At 39.6% G+C, this 18,980-nt stretch overlaps 2 protein-coding genes across 2 annotated transcripts in view; both read left to right on the top strand.

Moving 5' to 3' along the window:
- The first annotated feature begins 74 nt into the window (after positions 1-74).
- On the top strand, positions 75-2,825 carry slirp (SRA stem-loop interacting RNA binding protein). The gene is made up of 4 exons (XM_062397431.1): positions 75-220; positions 716-774; positions 1,006-1,113; positions 2,431-2,825. The coding sequence occupies exons 1-4, from the start codon at positions 154-156 to the stop codon at positions 2,497-2,499; spliced, it is 303 nt and encodes a 100-aa protein (XP_062253415.1). The 5' UTR covers positions 75-153; the 3' UTR covers positions 2,500-2,825.
- A 748-nt stretch (positions 2,826-3,573) lies between these two features.
- Positions 3,574-18,980, top strand: part of adck1 (aarF domain containing kinase 1) — a 79,570-nt gene continuing 64,163 nt past the window's right edge. Inside the window, exons 1-2 of the mRNA XM_062397657.1 lie at positions 3,574-3,725; positions 5,661-5,800. Coding sequence (XP_062253641.1) covers positions 5,669-5,800 — 132 coding nt within the window. The 5' untranslated portion in view covers positions 3,574-3,725; positions 5,661-5,668. The remainder of the gene's footprint in view (positions 3,726-5,660; positions 5,801-18,980) is intronic.

Genomic DNA, 18,980 nt, shown 5'->3' with positions numbered 1-18,980 from the left:
ATAGTGCTGCCATCTAATGTTTGCTATTAAAGCTAAACAGTCTAACAATAATAACAATAATGTTTTTTATTTAGAGTCAGTGGTTGCATGACGTAGACGTTTTTGTCATGTGATTTGACGTCATAGGTCAAAGGGGAATTTCAAGGACGCAACATGGCGGCGCCAGCTAAGAAAGTTTTCGAGGTCTTCGTGTCTAAAATACCTTGGACCGTAGCCAGCAGTGAGTTAAATTAGCGTTTTAATTTGTCTTTCAGATTTATTTGAAGCGATGCATGTGTCAGTAGTGGTCGTTCGTTATTGTGCTGCTGTGGTGTATCGTCAGTTATCAGCTCCAGCATGCGAGGAGGGTGATGTTTTCAAATTGAATGTCACTTGCCTCTAGAATGCTAAAATACTCAGTTTCCAGTTTATTCACCACACCCAGCTAAAACTGGTGGAATGCAATTCAAGGGTCTCTCATGAAGGTTAACATGCTGTACTGTGTCGTGTTTCAGAGCTGTTGTTTCAACCTTATCGTCAGTATGTGTACATTTATAATAAAAACTCCATAAAAAGCTGTAACATATGTAGGATGTGTTGTACAACACAACCTTGATCTTAGCCGGATAACACACTGTAAAATCAGTGCATGAGAGACATATGCTGAGGTACATTTGTTTCAGAAGAAGTCGAGGAAAACTGAATTGTGCTTACATGACGTGTGTTCTTTTTTCAGAGGAGATGAGAGAGTACTTTGTGCAGTTTGGCTCAGTGAAGAAGTGCCTTCTACCATTTGTAAGTTTTCACAGCATTAGGATGTTAGGGTGTTTAGTACTTAATTTTCTATTCATTAATTCCTACTCAAATGCTCATGTTCCGATTTTGTGAACAGTGTTCTTCCTTCCTGGCAGCCACTTTCTAAACAAAACATTAACTTGCAAAAACTGAAGTTATTTGTCCTAATAAATGTATTATGTGGTTTCATTCTTACACTTGTGTTTTACTGTGTACTGTGTGTGGTACTAGGATAAAGAAACAGGCTTCCACAGAGGCTTCTGCTGGGTTGGATTCTCGACAGAGGAGGGACTGAACAATGCAATTGAGAAAGACCCACATATTCTGGAGGGAGCCAAGGTACAAGTTAAAACATCATCACCCAGCATCGTCTTTGTTCTTGGCCCTGTGAAGACCTGGTATTAACATCCTTTCTAGGAGATCAAATCACATTTGGCTGTTCATGCTTGACATTAGAATGTCTCGTGTGACCACTTGTGATAGATTTTTACTCCTCCATTTTAGTCCCCCTACAAATCAACACGTACATCATTTCTGTTAGTGAAAACTATGTTTAAAACTATGTTGCTTTTACCCAGAGAGAGGAAGGGAGTTGAGTCAGTGGGAGCTGATTGAATGATGCACTGTAAGCAGCTCTACTATTGAATAAGATTTTACCAATCAAAGAAAAAACCTAGAAATCCTTATGCAGTCTACGTCAAATGTACATCAGGACTCTACTTTATGAAGCCGTGCAGCTTCTCATCGGTCCTTCAAATATTTCACAATAAAAACCTTCTGAAAACCATAAATGAATGTATTCAGTCCACAGGAACACTAGAGTGGTTTTACTTTAAAATGGTAAAGAAGGATTTACTACATATATTCATGTTTTCGACATATTTTACAGCACAAAATTTAAACGGTAATGTGCGGTATGTGGTGAAAATAGGTGTAACCCACACACTCCAGAAGAGTAGCACATCTCACACAAGTAGTGTTGGCCGAAATGAAAAGCAAGACATTCTGGGAAAGACAGGGGCTTCTCAAGCATCCAGTGTGGCCTCGGGTGTTAGTGTTTCTTCATATGTGACCCAAGAAATATTCATGTTCGCACTGCTACTACAGAGAATGTGGTCACGTGTGTCTTTGTCCTCTACATGTGGTTTGAATGACCAGATCTGAAGACTCATTGAGTCTGAGTTGGTTCAGACTTGTACTTAGAGCTGCCCACTTGCGATCAAATTACTAAGGATGGATGTTAATAACAGGTGTGAACAGGCTCCTTTTCATGTCACTCTCATGTCTACTCTCTTTTATTAGAACAACGCTTTATATATTCTTGTACATTTTTTATGGTTTTATGATTTTGTTAAATATGTAGCTCACTGTATATTTTATTAATCTTATATTAATATTCATTCTACTATTTTCAGTTTTTCACAAATTGCTTAACTTATTATGACTCTTTTAAATAAGTCCAAATGTTAATAATTTAAAGCACCCTCAGCCAAAGATATGTTATACATTTAAGCTCATTTGAAAGAAGGGACAGGAAATGTTGCATTAAATGAAAGAAGAAATAATATATATAAGAAATATGACTCAAATATATGCGAAAGTTTATTTTCTGATTGCTCTATATCCTAATTGATTTGTTCTTTTGTTTGTTTCAAGCTCCAGGTTCAGAGGAACAGACGGCCATTTGCAGGGCAGAAATCAAACAAAGGCAGTGAACTTGAGTGAAGCTCTCTGGTGTTACTGCATTAAAGACCTAAAGACATGCTATTGTTTTTCTCTGTTTTCAAAAACTGTACAATTCTTTTCAGGCACTTAGGGAAGACTTAAAGCAGTACACCAGCATTGTTGTGTTTATTTTCTATGTCAAAGTCTCTGTATTACACCCTCAGTAAATTTGGGCCTTAGCTTTGTTGTCATTGTTTTAATAAGTTTACCAGTAGTATTGACTTTATTTATTCTCAGTCATGTTATTGTCAACAGTCGCTGGTTGGTGGTAGCTGCTGAGATTATACATCATTCCACTGTAGGGCAATAAAAAGTGTTATACTCCATTGCGTGTTTCGTTCTTTGTTTATATGTTTGTATTTGTAATTCAGACTTGTATCTTGTCTGAGTAATTCCTCTAAAACTGGTAATGGAGTTGCATTGTGTGGGCTGAACAGGTGAAAGTTCCTGGCAGATCAAATCATCCTGTAAGTTTTAGCAGTTTAAGTCCTCTGTTGTTGTCCACTGACCTGGGTGTTAATTTGGATTTTCAAGAAATGAGGATTTTACTGACATGAGTAAAATAAGTTTTAAACTGTTGAATAAAATTTTTCCTATTTACTCCTCAGTTCATGCTGCTGCTGAGAAGAATAATGTAAAGGGAAATTACTTAATCTTCTTGATGTGTGGTCAATCCATGCATCAGAAACATTTATGGGTCTCCTGACTCGTTTTACGACTCAAGGTGCCTCTTTTAATATCTTAAGTTTGAGCATAGCAGAAAGGAATGCATATAAGTGAATATTTTAAATTTTTTTATTTTTTGATACCATTCATTTTTTTAACGTATTTATTTATAATGTCATTTTTTTCTTGGCCTTTTATCACAATTACATCACCGTAAATAAAGTATCTTTGAAGAACAGCTCATCACCGTGTGGCGCGTGTTAAATACGTCATCGTTTTCGCCAGCTCGCTAGTTTTTAGTCTGTGCTAAACGGAGACAATCAAAGAACACGTTCGTGCTGTGATAAGTAAACCCTGACCTCAATGATGGGCACCGTGAAGGTTGTCTCCATGTCTATCCGCGTATTTAGCGGGTGTGGTGGTTCATGTTAACAGAACGATATTCGGCCCCCGTGGAACTACGTTACCCAGAGTCCCTCGCTTTCACGTCGTAAACCGACGTAGAGGTCGAAACAAAACCGGCTAGGGAAAGTCAGGCAACGCGTGTGGTGTAGACACTGGTGAGTTAGCTTTCTGTCTGTGTGGAAATGTGAGTGTATTTCCTGTGACATGTGTCGTAAATTACACAAGGCTGCGTGTAGTTGTGTAACACAAGTGTTCCCGGTAACAGCCGCTGTAAACCGTACATCAACGTGTTTTCAAATGAGCTTTAACGTGAGACTCTCAAACCGTGAAGCAGCTCTTACACTACCTGTTCCTTCCTGGGCTCTGCAGGAACACAGTTGTCACATAAGAGAGTGACAGGGGAAGTTACTCTGAGTTTGTAACTGTCAAATTGAAAAGTGGCTTCGGTGATGTCCACTATGTATCATTGTGTAATATAAGAACATTACATGTGTATCTGCCCAAACAGAACCTTGCCCAAACAGAACCTTTCACGGCAGCCATTTTACTTGAAACAGCATGTAAACAGAGGTGGTACTAACATAGCTGTATCTAAATAGAACAGAGAACAGAGACCAGTTACACCAGTGTTCACCTCCTGCTTCATGTCAATATGGCTACAAAAAGCCTCCTGTCAGATATAATAACATAGTTGGCTTATTTAAAGGGAAATTCCTCCAATTTCCAAGTTCAGTTGGCTGGGCAATAATAAAATCAAGCGAGGTTTTGTGTCAGTGATGGCAGCTCCTCAGTTTGGTTTTGGAGACTATATTTTATGAACTGGAGACTCCTAGCTGCCAGTGAAGAATTATGGAAAATTATGTAATCGCTGTAATAAAAGTTAAGAAATTAGTTTCATCTCCAAATAAGTTTCTTTCTAGGGGAAAAAAATCTATTCTATATTGGTTTAGTAATCATCATGACAGCGCTGTCGCATCATCCACAAAACGATGTCAGGAGGGTTTTCAGCCTCTAAATGTTTTCAGTATTATTACAAATGTGCTGTGATCGCTAACAGAAACAGAACACATAAAGTACATTAAGTAACATGGGCTAGCATAGTATCAGACAATGCACATTCATATATGACAGTCAACAACGGCAGTACCAGTTAATAATAAGCAGTCAACTACAAAAGCTACATAGTAGTGTAGGTGGGGAACATTGTTTTCATACTCTTCCTTTTTAACATTGGAAAACTGTAAATGATTTGATTTATCTTGATTGGCCCTTTCACTTCGGAACTTTCCTCATACATACAGCTTTGAACACCAAGACTGAACTAATGTCTCTAGTCACGCAGCCTTACAGATATCGAAGCAGGTCTGTGGACTGTCTCACAAGCAACAATTTGAAGCGAAACGATGACAGTCTTCTTATCTAAAGTCAGAAAGTTTTCTGATGGGAACAGGTGACCAATGGCTCTGATACAAGATCTAGGAGGCTTTAAAAAGGGTCAACAAATTCAGATATTTCATTGGGAGTTTTTTTTTATGGCATTAGTGACAGCAATAATAGTTGATTCCTTGAACGATGTGTCCATAATAGTCATTGTTTCAGATCTGGGAAATGAAGCTGTGCCATCACTAGATTTCTATCCACATTAAAAAAAACAATGACACAATAAATATTTCTCTCTGTTTTGAGTAGTATGTCTTTAACCGGCAGCTGCATATTGGATCCTCAGTAGAAGTGGGGTAAGGACTGTGTGCACCACAAAGTGTGTGCTGGTGAGAGGAACCGCATGGCCAAAAACTTGCACAGCAGTTGGGTTCACTGTTGCTTGTTTACACTCAAATCAATGTGACGCATGAGTTCCGCATCCATCTTGTGTCTATCGGTGTTGACGTAACACTGAACATAAGCAGAGGAATTTGTCATAAACCAAGAGAACAGTAGAGGTGTGAATGCTTGACCACCACAGGGGGAAATAGTATACATTTATAATTTACTGAAACGTCAGTATCCTTTGCTTTACATGTTTTCTACAGATGAAACATTGCCTTATAAACTCTTAAACACTTGCCCGACTCTTGTTGTTTTCCCTGCAGAGCCTCTGATGGCTGGTCGACTCCTCAAAGTCTCCTCTCTGGCTACTGTGGCATTTGCCTCGTCTGGGTTTTATCTGTATAGCAGACAGCTGGACCTCAATGACCTCAGTATCATCCGCTTTGGACGAGCCGCTGCCACTGTGAGTAATTTCACACCTCTGCCCCAACTGTCTTGATTCGGAGATTTTGGATGTGATGCACTTCCACAGTTTAGATGCTTAATGTGTTTGCCTTGATGCTTGATATTAATTTTACCACCCAGGGACCTGTATCATGAAGCAAGAGTAACGGACTAGCCAGTTTTTTGTAATCTGCATAATTAACGTAATCTGCATAATTAACCTGCTAAGGATCATATTAATTACAGAGAATCAGATCAAAACCTGCCAACCGCCTGACCACCAGATCAGAAACTACTATAGCAGGGGTATTCAACTAAAATTGAAAGAGGTCCAGTTAGAGACAATTTCTTGAAGCAGAGGTCCGGAAAATCATAATGTCTAACTATTTAGTGTGATATATATATTAAAGTGGACTAGTAGTTGTATCAACATCTGATTGCAGATATGTATAATGTTCTCTCATTAAGTAAATAAAAGTAGAGCTGCATTTCAAAAACGAGAAAATAAATCAAATATGCAATTTTGCATGTTCAAATAAAGGGCTTAACTTCAGAAATAAAATAAAGGGAGCTAAAGCTATAAGTTAATTTTTTTTTGTTTCACATCTTGACTCAAAAGTCTCAACCAATTTTACAGATAATAAATCAGAACACATCTTAACAATTGAACAGTTTTAGAATCACTTTTTTCCCCTCTTATAACCTACTCCCACACTCTTTTCTTCTGTTTCTCTCCCTTTCTTCGTCTCCTGTTTCTCCACTTTCTCCGTCTCCCTCCTCTGTTTCTCTCATTTTCTCCGTCTCACTCTTCCTGTTCTTGCATTTTCTCCGCCTCACTCCTGTTTCTCAACTTTCTCCGTCTCACTCCTGTTTTTTCAACTTTCTCAGTCTCACTCCTCTGTTTCTCAACTTTCTCCGTCTCACTCCTCTGTTTCTCAACTTTCTCTGGCTCAATCGTCTGTATTTCTCCCTTTGTTTTCTCTAACTGTATCGCTATCTTTCTTTTTCTTTCTACTGTCTTTTCATGTGTAACTTGCCTCTAACTCTCTCATGTGTCTGAATTGTAGAGTCGCAATGTTAACCGCCCGGAATACACAGACTTGATTGGCTGAGTCGTATCTCGTGGGATGTCTTAACTGACATGCAATTGGTCTGTGCGTTTCCTCATCCGTCTTAACTGACATGCAATTGGTCTGTGCGTTTCCTCATCCGTCCTAACTGACATGCAATTGGTCTGTGCGTTTCCTCATCCGCTAAACCACTACCGTAAAGACTACAAAAGCTGCGCCGGTTCCAAATAGAAGGGCCCCGTCAGGTTTTAAATCATAAACTTCTGTTTTGGCTGTCGGTCCGTACGGGACGGCTTCCTTACCTGTTTACAGCTACGATAATGCAAATGAACACTCATTGCTGTGCATAGACGGATTATCATGACCATGGGCCCTGGACACAAACTCGCCACAGGCCCCTGTCTACACACGCAAACAGTGCGCGCGGAACGGCGGCTTCCCATTACGCACATAACACCGGGCAACACACAACCACACAAAAATAACTAATTTTAGGTCTGTTTTATTTGGCACGTGCCACGTACAGCACAATAAACATATTATGGGAGAGACAGCAAGCGCACAGCCAGTCCTCGCAGTATTATAGAGTAAAACACACCTTAATTAAAATATAGGCAACCATATGACACAAATCGTTAAAGTAATAAAGGCAACATGAATCAACATCAGTAAAGAGCCACAGCTAGGACCACACAAAACCACAGTGAGACTCACCTAAAACGTAGCCTTTTTCCGGGCTTTCTTTGATGAGAAGTCCTTTATCAGATCATCAAAGTTCATGTCTCGAACGAGTTCGGACTCTATAGCCATGAGTGATAAACTGTTCAGGCATCTCTGGGTCACTTTTGTCCTTAGTTCATTTTTTATTCTGGCCATTTGAGAGAATGACCGTTCTCCCTCGCAGTTTGTCACAGGAAGCGTCAGATACAGTCTTATGGCAATGTACACATTAGGAAATGTTGACTATAATCCACAATCAAGTATTGTTTTCAGACATTTCGGTGGAGGCACATTCTGTCCGTCTGATCTGATGAAAGCTCTGAAGTGAATCAGTTAATTTCCAAGATTGCTGTCCAGGTCAGCGGGATAGGCAGAGGCAAGTGAGTTCGCTTTGTTTATTAACTCACAGTCAGGTGTGTTTTCCAGCATGAAAAGAACACCAAACAGATCACACAGGTGCTTGTATGCATCAATTCTGTGACTGAGACAGCTGACTAACTTATCGATAGCCACATTGAATGTTTCTATTTGGAATTAGCTTTTCCCATCAAATACCGCATCTTTTTCTGCGCTGTCATCCTCAAACATAGACGGATTACCGCATGGGCAAAGTGGGCGTGTGCCCAGGGCCCCCAGAGCCAATCAGAGTTTTTTTTTGGTACTGACACCGCTGCTGTCAGTACCATCACCTTGCCTCACTTTTCTGGTGAAAAATGAGGAGATGGACGGAATTTGCTGCAACAAAGAGACATCTTTGGCTTCTTTTTCTTTCCTTTGCTTTCTTTTAGCTGCTCCACTCAGCGCTCGATTCTCCATTTTGAAAACGCATTGTACGTTTGACCTCCAGCGTGCGTACGTCATTGTGTCATTACACATTTAATCTTATAATTTCTCAAAAATTCAAATTATTTTATTATCATACTACATTTTCAAAACCATATCCATTCCAATATATATTTTTTTATTCTTTTATTTTATTTTTTTTACTAGAAAAAAAAAAAAAAAAAAAAACTCTGAAGGACAAGGGCCCCCATTGGCTCTGGGGCCCTGGGCACACGCCCACTTTGCCCATGCGGTAATCCGTCTATGTTGCTGTGTCTTGTCAGACTTTAGGTAGAGACTATTAACACAATGGAAAGTTAACCACACCCACAGAACAATGACTTGTGAAAATAGGCCCTGATCAGACTCGAGTATTAACATCCGTCCTGAGAGATCAGATCATAAATGGTCAGAATTAAGTTGGTCTGTTTATACCTGGAATTTAAAATGTGTGCTGAATTTGTCTCCTGTGACTAATTGTGATCAGATTTCACATCCCCGCTCTATATACAAACAAACATTTCATATCTGTTTGCTAAGCACAAATTAAGCCAGACTGAGCTTACTGATGTGTCCGATGTCCCTGTTTGTGTCTGTGTGTGTGGATGAGCGAGCAAGAGAGAGAGGTAGAGATGTGCTAAATTAATCTCATTCAGCTGTACTGTAAAGAAAGATTTCTACCGATCCAAGAAAAATATCAATCATAATATGGTAATCAGTGTCGATATCGAGATGGTGGCCACAAAACAAATTAGTGTATTGTCACTGTCGAGTGATTAAAAACTTTTAATTAATTGTGAAACTGTTGCGTCAGCTGAGAAGGAAGTTTGAGTCATCGGATTGCAGGATGCATTTAGGTGTGTTCACATCGAACTAAATGCTGACCACTGGTCATTGGATCGCTCAGGACAGATATTGATACCTGGTCTGAATGTTTTCACATTATTGGAGCTTTACTGCAAATGATGCAGCATTTTGGAAGGATATTCGGGCTGCTCGATTATGGAAAAAAATCATAATCACTATTATTTTGGACAATATTGAAATCACGATTATTCAAACGATTACTTTTGAGTTTGAAAACATGATGCATTTATTCAGTATATCTCTCTAAAAAAATACCTTGTAACTGAGAACTTTGAAATTTCCCCTTAAAAAACTACAAGCACAAACGCAGACAGAGAGAGAAAGAGAGGGTTGGGGATGGCTATGAGGACCATCATCATTTACCCCCAAACCCCTACATTGAACAGGCAACATACAAAAACAAGCGGGGGTGTGAAAAACCAGATGGCTGCGCGCTTGAGAATGGCGCGGCGCATCAGCGCCAGGTATAATCCCGGCGTTATCTGGTTCACTGAGTATCATCACTAATCTAACCCTCATGGCATTTTTCACATAAGAATAATTACTACTCACCTATGGCCAGGTGGAGTCTTTGATCAAACCATAGGAGCCTCAACCATCACCCCAAATGCCAAATAAATCGTTTCACCTCCATTATATTAGTTTGGAGATTGTTTGACCCAAACTTCGAAATCACGATAAAAATTCAATTAATTGCACAGCCCTAAAAGATAGGCATATTTAATTTTTATCTTTAGACCTTTCTCTCAAAGAATGTGTTTTATTTGCTTCTATGATTTGCAGTAGAAATACTTAACATGTAACTGCTTTTATTATTATTATGTTTTCGGGTTGTCCCTCTGGCCGCCTATCCATCCATCCATTTCTTGTGAACATGGAAGCTCAAGAATGTCTTTAGGAAATTGTTTAAATATGCAAATATCAAACAACACATAGTAATTTTACTTCAAAGCTTCTGATCTTCCACACTTGTATGTGGTTGATTAAAATGTTTGTTCATTTAAATTGCCAGGAACTTCAGTGCATCCGGAAAGTATTGATAACGCTCCACTTTTCCACATTTTGTTCTGTTACAGCCTTATTCCAAAATGGATTTATTTCATTTTTTTTCCTAAAAATTCTTTAACACAAGTATTCACAGCCTTTGCTCAATACTTTGTTGAAGCACCTTTGGCAGCAATTACAGCCTCAACTCTTTTTGAGTATAATGCTACAAGCTTGGCACACCTATTTTTGGGCAGTTTTCTTAGCAGGACCTCTCAATTCGTGTTGGATGGGGAGCGTCGGTGCACAGCCATTTTCAGATCTCTCCAGAGATGATGAATCTGGTTCAAGTCTGGGCTTTGGCTTGGCCACTCAAGGACATTCACAGTTGTCCCAAACTCCAGGCGGGCAGTCATGTGCCTTTTACTGAGGAGTGGCTTACGTCTGGCCACTCTAACATACAGGCTTGATTGTTGGAGTGCTGCAGAGATGGTTGTCCTTCTGGAAGGTTCTCCTCTCTTCACAGTACAACGTAGGAGCTCTGTCAGTGTGACCATCGGGTTCTTGGTCACCTCCCTGACTAAGGCCCTTCTCCCCCGATCGCTGAGTTTGGCCCGGTGGCCAACTATAGGAAGAGTCCTGGTGGTTCCAAGTTTCTTCCATTGATGGATAATGGAGGTCGCTGTGCTCGTTGGGACCTTCAATGCTGCAGACATTTTTCTGTACCCTTCCCCAGATCTTTGCCTCGATACAATCCTGTCTCGGTGGACTACAGACAGTTCCTTGGACTTCATGGCTTGGTTTGTGCTCTGACATGCACTGTCAATTGTGGGACATGTATATGGACAGTGTGTGCCTTTCCAAATCATGTCCATTCAACTGAATTTACCACAGGTGGACTCAACCCAAGTTGTAGAATCATCTTAAGGATGATCAGTGGATACAGGATGCACCTGGGCTCAATTGTCAGTGTCATGGCAAAGGCTGTGAATACCTTTGTACATGTGATCTTTTTGTTTTTTATATTTAATAAATTAGCAACAATTTCAAAAAAACGATTTCAAGTTATCATTATCTGGTATTTAGTGTATAATTTTGAGGAAAACATTTAATTGAATCTATTTTAGAATAGCGCTGTAACATAACAAAATGTGTAAAAAGTTAAGTGGTGTGAATATTCCGGATGTACTGTATAATCAAATGTGCAGGTCTTCCTAGCAATGTAGCAGTCAGACCACACTGTTGTCCTCTTCCCATTGTGGCACCTGTGAACAACTTATGTGATGACACAACTCTGCCCTGATTGTCTGAAACCCTTACTGACACATGTCATAACTGTTTCTTCTTAGAAGGTCAGATCCGCTATACGGCTGGCTGGTGCCGAGGGGGTAGAGCGGTCATCCTCTAACCAGAAGGTCAGTGATATGATCGCAGTCTTTCCCATCTACGATTGAATCACCGTCCTTCTGGTTAGAGGGGGACGCCGAATTGCCCCTCATTGAAAAAGTGCCCATGATGCACTGTACTTGAACAAATACTGAAATATTTTCATGTAGAGAGATAGAGACACACGTTTTTTTATCATAGTATATGTAGTAGAAGATATGTTTTCCAATGATTCATAGATAAAAACAGCCAGAAAGGACAAATATTGATTAGATTTATTTGTATCTATAGTATTGTTCAGTACTCTCAAGTCTTTGGATTTCCAAGAAACAGAAATAAATGTATTTTCTCTAACAGTGCGTTTCTCACAAACACTCACCGGCCACTTTATTAGGTACACCTTAGTAGCTGGTTTGACCCGTTTTTGCCTTCAGAACTGCCTTATTCATCGTAGCACAGATTCAACAGGGTGTGGCGTCTAAACAATGCTCAATTGGTTCTAATAGGCCCAAAGTGTGCCAAGAAAATATCCCCCACACCATTCAACCACCACCACCAGCCTGAACCCTTGATACAAGGCAGGATGGATCCATGCTTTCATGTTGTTAACGCCAAATTCTGACCCTACCATCTGAATGTTGCACCTGAAATCGAGACTCGTCAGACAGGGCAACATTTTTTCCAGTCTTCTATTGTCCAATTTAGGTGAGCCTGTGCGAATTGTAGCCTCAGTTTCCTGTTCTTAGCTGACAGGGGTGGCACCCGGTGTGGTCTTTTGCTGCTGTAGCTCATCTGCTTCCAGGTTCGATGTGTTGTGCGTTCAGAGATGGTATTCTGCATACCTTGGTTGTAACAAGTGAATATTTGAGTTACTGTTGCCTTTCTATCATCTCGAACCTCGCTAGCCATACTCCTCTGTACTCTGACATCAACAAGGCATTTCGTCCACACAACTGCCGCTCACTGGATGTTTTCTCTTTTTCTGACCATTCTCTGTACCCCTAGAGATGGTTCTGCTTGAAAATCCCAGTAGATCAGCAGTTTTTGAAATACTCAGACAAGCCAGTCTGGCACCGACAACCATGCCACGTTCATAGTCACTTAAATCCCCTTTCTTCCCCATTCTGATGCTCGGTTTGAACTTCAGCAAGTCGTCTTCAGCTAGTCTATATGCCTAAATGCATTGAGCAGCAGTTGAACAGGTGTGGCTAATAAAGTGGCTGTGAGTGTATATTACATGTGTGACTTTTCCCTCATATAAATTAACCCACAGGGTTCGTACAGTCATGGAACACCTGGAAAAGTCATGGAATTTTAATGTGTTTTTCCAGGCCTGGAAAAGTCATGGAAATTTGTTATATTAAAATTGTCATGTTGTTCATTTTAGGGATGGGCATAATTAATGTGGCAGGACGTCGGAATATCCGAGTTGCCTTGAACGCAGCACGGCGAGGATGTTAGCAGTTGGAGAAAGCAGCCAAGAGCTAACCTGCGCTGCTCGGCTTCATGTCCGCACACAGACCGTCAGTCCACGGGGAGGGGAACCCGGACAGACCCGGGTCTGTGTGAGGGGTTCCGGGAGTTAAGGCGTGACAATAACTTGACTGAGAGGGCGAGAACAGTCAGATTCGACTAGCTCCAAACGGGAGTACAGCATTGCATATTTTCAAGTGTTATCAGTGAACGGATCCCGTTTAACTGCCACAGGAGTTGTTCATCTTCGAATAAAGATCTCAATGAGGAAACACTCTAGGTTTTTTCTATTTTCACTGCATTTTAATATAGCCTATTAATAGTGAATTTTAATATGAAAATATTAATGATTAATCGAAAATCGATAGTTAATTCTCCCAACGATCGATTAAGACAATTTTATCGAATGCCCATCCATAGTTCATTTACGCTGTGTTTTAAATAATTCATATGCTTTTAAAGAAATACGCTAAAATATAAGCAGGCATACTTGGGTTTGTGTAATTTAAAGTATACTGTATGCCTTGGAATTCTCATTGTTAGTTTGAATACTACATTGTCACCTTTTCGCGAATACACAGAGATTTCACAAAATGTCTGGTCATGGAAATTTGGTTTAAAATCATGGAAAGGTCATGGAAATCCATTGGTCAAAATGTGTATGAACCCTGAACCCATCATCATGTATGTTTGCATGAATCTTTGATATAATTGAGATGTGAAAAGGTCTTTGCCTTCGTCTCACTGACGCTATGAAAAGTAGAAAGTGTCGATTTGATGTCTGTCTGTTTAAACAACCCGCACCCATTGGTAGATCACGTATCGAATTAAGCTGCAGTCGGACCAAGTCCATCTCAAATGCACCTATTGACCTAGGATGACCTGAGGCCAGATGTTAAAGGTCAAGGTCACTGGGACCTACTTGAACTAATTCCATATGCTAAATATGCCCATTCCCACAAATGTTTGACAGCATAAAATGATGATGTAGAGCTGGGAGATATGGAATCTGTTTTTATTACCACATTTTTTTTCACATCAGGCGATAGCGATATGTATCGTGATATAAATCAAATAACCAGAAATTATTATTTTGCACATGTGTTTATGTAAAATGTTCTTCTTATGTACAGACTTTTTTTCTTATAAACAAAACAGATTTTACATGCTCATACAATCATCCTGTGCCACTGCACTTTACTAAAGCATTTCATAAAAACCATCACAGTGAAAAGTCGTATATAATGTACATACTCTTCATTTAATTTGTCTATTTCTTTATTCTAATTTCTACCCTTTTCTGGGATCTTCCCTCTTCTCATCTCATCATATACCAACCCACTGTCCATCCCTTTACTGGCCATACTAGCCCCATGCACAGACTTTTACCTTTTACCACTTACATATTCTTATATATTTTAATATTTATATATATATATATATTTTGTTGTTTTTATATTTATATATATATCTGTTTATACTGTCCACTCCAGCAGCACAAGAACACTTTCATACTAGACACTGACACAATCAAATCATCACATTCTGTACCATAGGGTCAGACCCGTTAATGTACCTGTATCTGCAATGTTCTAGATAGATAGATAGATAGATAGATAGATAGATAGATAGATAACTTTATTCATCCCCGAAGGGAAATTAAGTTGTCATAGCAGCCGGTACATTTGAATACAATAAAATACAATACAATAGAATGAAATATAAAATATTGTGGTAGAAAGAATAAAAACAGAAACACAAGATAAATAGGTAGATAAGGTGCAGTGGCAGATGATGGTAATAGTACTGATGATATGATGGTAATGTTATTGTTAGATTGTTAGTATATGTGTTTTATGTATGTATGTCGGTTAAGTGTATAGGTTTATAAGCTACTGGATGACCTACATTTCCCACATGATTACTAAAGTTTCCATCTATCTATCTAAAACACTGCGTTATGTTGTTATTGTTCGGGAAAAACTTGTGTGTGTGTCTATGTGTGTCCCCGCTAGTATCTGTCCCTCTTCACACACAAACTGATAATCTCTTGGGATATTCCCCATAAATTCCTCTATTCTAAAATGGTTATTAATCGATGATGTCAGATAATGACTCCGGATCGTTCTAGTCACTTTACCCCTGATGCCCTCACTGGGCGCATCACGTTACACCTTGTGTTGTGTAGCAGGTTTAAACATGTGTCTCATATACTCTGGAGACAATCAAAGACAAGAAAAAGGCAGTCCTGTACGAGTCTCATAACCAACTGATCAGTGTTTATTATTAAAGTGTAAAGTGAGCGCAGGTCAGAGTAGGAGGTGAAGAGGAGGAGGAAGCAGACTCCGAGAGACTCTGACACAGGACGACTAGACTTTTAATGAGCGTCTTCATTTAAGCTAGCCTGGATGCCAGACGAATTTAGCCCCGCCCACAACATTTGAGGTCGGGAAGTTCGGTCTGGAGTCGCTCCGTTGGGGAGAAATTATGCCCGACCGGGCCAATCAGATTGTCAGCGCGGGCTTTATACGATGATGGACAGATGATCAACGGTAACGTAATCAACCACGTCATCAAAGTGCCCTTGGGTTGAATTCGTCAACTCCAGCTTGCTGGAGAGCTGAGATGTGTAGATGCTGCCATTGAGTCTGTTTTAGAAGACATCGACAGCGCATTCATTTTGAAAGAGGAACAGAGAACGTGGAGGCGACGCCAAAGCACCGCGCTTATCCCTATCGCGCCGGCGCATGGCTGTTCACACCGGACACTGAAGCGACGCTGAACCACCGGGTAGCGCTAATATCACCCGTTGATCCAGTAGATTAAAAGCATATACTTACTTGTTGCTCCAACATTAAGCAACAGCGTCCCAACATTTGTCTTTCTTGGTGTTGTCTTTATACAACTTGTTCCGAGGATCATACAACTCACTGTACTTCTCCACTTCAATTATTAATTTAATGTCATCCATGTTGAAGAACTTCGCTGTTTGCTCCGTTAAATGTCGGGTGTCGGGGGTAAATTACATATTCTCCACTCAAGCCTATGTGGAGAATACGTAGCCCCCTCTCTCTCTCTTTTTATCTGTATCACTGCTTGTGTGGCTGTAGTGGATGGGTAGAGGGGGACATTTAATAATGTCATTGGTCAAACTAAAACTCCAGGACAACAGAAGGGGACTTCAAAGTATGGGATGCATATTTGATCATTTATATCATATAAAATGTCATCAATATAGTTTAAAATCGTTTTTCAGTGTTTCCTGGTGCGATACACTCGCGTCAAGCGCAAAAAATAGACTCAACGCCGAAATGATCGCTGCACGGCGCGAGCATAGACTGTATATATAGATGGACGGAGGGTCCGTGACGTCACCCATTGGTTTCTGCATAGTGAGAATGAGGCTAGTAGGAGGCGTTCCCCCGGCGCCATCTTGCCGGTGCTTACTCCTCCTCGGTCCTGGTTAACGAATCAATGGGCAAGAGGAGGAGCGCGAGTGAAGACTGACAGCCGAGCGATGCTCGCGGAGCTCAGCGTGTCCACGTTAACTCAGTGCTAAGGAGCTAGGCTACATGCTACCCGACGCTGCTAACCGGTTAGCGCTGTGCTGTAGCTGGTCGCGATCTTTACGAACTCACTAGAGGTAAGTAACCTTCAAACTACAACAGCAACAAAACCTATGCTTTATCTATCATCATAATCATATGCTTACATGCCTCAAGTGGTTTTTAATGTTATTGTTATAAAAATTACCGTTTATTTAACACATCTAATGAAAAGATTGAAGCAAGTTAACTAGAGAGTTGTGTGTTTAGTTGTGACTTGATTTTAATAAGTTAATATCAATACACTACATGTGTAAGCAACTATGTTTCACAAATGTGCTGATACAGGCTGGTATATCCTCCATTCCCACCTCGTTTATTTAGCCTTTTATGGAATTTTAGAGTGAATTGGACAGATTAGATATGATTATAATCTCCACACACCAGTGTTGTAAACAGTTCTCATTAATTATATAATTATTTTTCCACAGAGGGAAGTGGAGACTTTATGTGGACTGTTTTCAACAACTCTGTGGGAGATTATCACCTTGAATATTACAGATGAGGTAGAAATACATTTTATCTATTTGTACTATGTTTTATTTCTGTCAGTACATTACATTTCATTTGGCTGTCACTTTGATCCAAACTTACTTATAATATGTGGTTCAACTATGAGGGTACAAACCCAGAGCCCAGTACATCGGTTCTGTCTGAAATCTGTGGCGCTGAACACAGAATAAACTGTAAGAACCAGTCTTTGCTGGAACATACACAACATAAGACATTATTTTATAATGAGTTTCTTCTTTTCATTAGATGAAGCACTGCAGCACCGGATCTGTCCTCAGCAGCAACATGGTGGAGATCGGCAGCTTCAGGCTGGTCATCACGAGGACGACCTGCACAAGCTTCATCGGCCCAACACTTCACGTTTTCTCCCTCAACTAAAGATGGCCTGCAACTGTCTAGAGTTGGCAATCATTGCTATGTATCATGGATAATAGATTTAATTTCTATATTCATTATGGTTGGTTAAAAAAATTATTATCTTTTACAATCTGATTTGATACACTTTAGATAATAACCCAGTGCTTTATTTTTCTAATTCCCCATAAGAGACAGAACACCGTCAGCACAGCTGAGTCCTTCAGGCTCGTCTGTCCCTAATAAAATGACAGGAGACATAAAGAATGGCATTATTGTATAGGAAGTGTTACTTATGAACAAAGTTTCTGTCCAAAAAATTCTGTGGATATTCAACTCTGTGTTTGAATTAAACAGTGCACTACCAAGACAATGCAGTATGGAGTTCTTCCACATTATCTTTGCTTTGATTGTTTGTAAGGTATGAAAACAGGTCTGTACCTGGAGTCAGTGCATAGGTGATGAAATTTAGTGTTCAGTCTTGTTGGAGTCCTGTTCTGTCTCCTCATGTTGGACATCCACTGGTGCAGGCTGTCTGAGTCACCTGGAGGAAAACTCAAAAACACACCGATATGTGATACGCTGATTTTACAAAATTCATTGTAAATAGATGAGAAATGTACAGTACACAGTTCATGCTAAAATTGTAGTTGCTATGTAACAATCAAGTTGCTTGATTTCTCAGAAGTTATTAAAACATTTATGTGTACCCTTTTGTCATGCTCAAGTGTTGTCTCTCAAGTGTTGACTGCAGAGGCTCAGAATCCAGTTCTGTCTCTTCATGTTGATCACCCACAGGTCTAGCCTCTCAGGATCACCTAGAGGAAAACTAAACGAATAAAAAATACGTAAAAAACAATATCTGTCAGGTTACCATCTTCATACTTATGTATATGCAAACAATACAATGTCAATAACTTCAGTCTTTTTAGATATCCCAGTTCACATAATCCATCTGTTGCATTGCCTCTTTGTGTTATTATGGGCCTATTTGTTACACTTATATTTTAAGTTATTTCATATTCATATAGTTACTATTTCATGCCATATTCACGTTTCTAACACACAAGTGAGATAAGTTTAATAGAGTTTGAAAGTGAACAATTATGGAACACATACTAAGTATTCACTGTAACCACAGATGACATCATCTAGTGAAACAAATATATATAAATATAATAACTATTATTATTATCAACTACCCTTGCCAGATGTATATAGCCTTAACATTAGAAAATAGGGTTAGTCTCGATAATAAAACTCATGCTAAAGAGATAATATAACATCATTTAAGCTTTCATTCCTGTGACCAGGCTTACATATGTGCGCAGTAGTTTTATATGACGCACCAACATTGATCGCTGTAACTAATTATTCCCATGTCTACATTGAAGCACTTCTCCAC

This window comes from Platichthys flesus, chromosome 10, assembly GCF_949316205.1.
Source record: "Platichthys flesus chromosome 10, fPlaFle2.1, whole genome shotgun sequence".
Classification (NCBI taxonomy): Eukaryota; Metazoa; Chordata; class Actinopteri; order Pleuronectiformes; family Pleuronectidae; genus Platichthys; species Platichthys flesus.
This window is presented reverse-complemented; position numbering and strand designations above follow the sequence as displayed.

Bases quoted from the DNA above. Each gene is read 5' to 3' on its own strand.
- slirp (XM_062397431.1), top strand. From the start codon at position 154: ATGGCGGCGCCAGCTAAGAAAGTTTTCGAGGTCTTCGTGTCTAAAATA. The intron at 775-1,005 runs GTAAGTTTTCAC...GTGTGGTACTAG, and splicing joins AGAAGTGCCTTCTACCATTT to GATAAAGAAACAGGCTTCCA. The intron at 1,114-2,430 runs GTACAAGTTAAA...GTTTGTTTCAAG, and splicing joins ATATTCTGGAGGGAGCCAAG to CTCCAGGTTCAGAGGAACAG.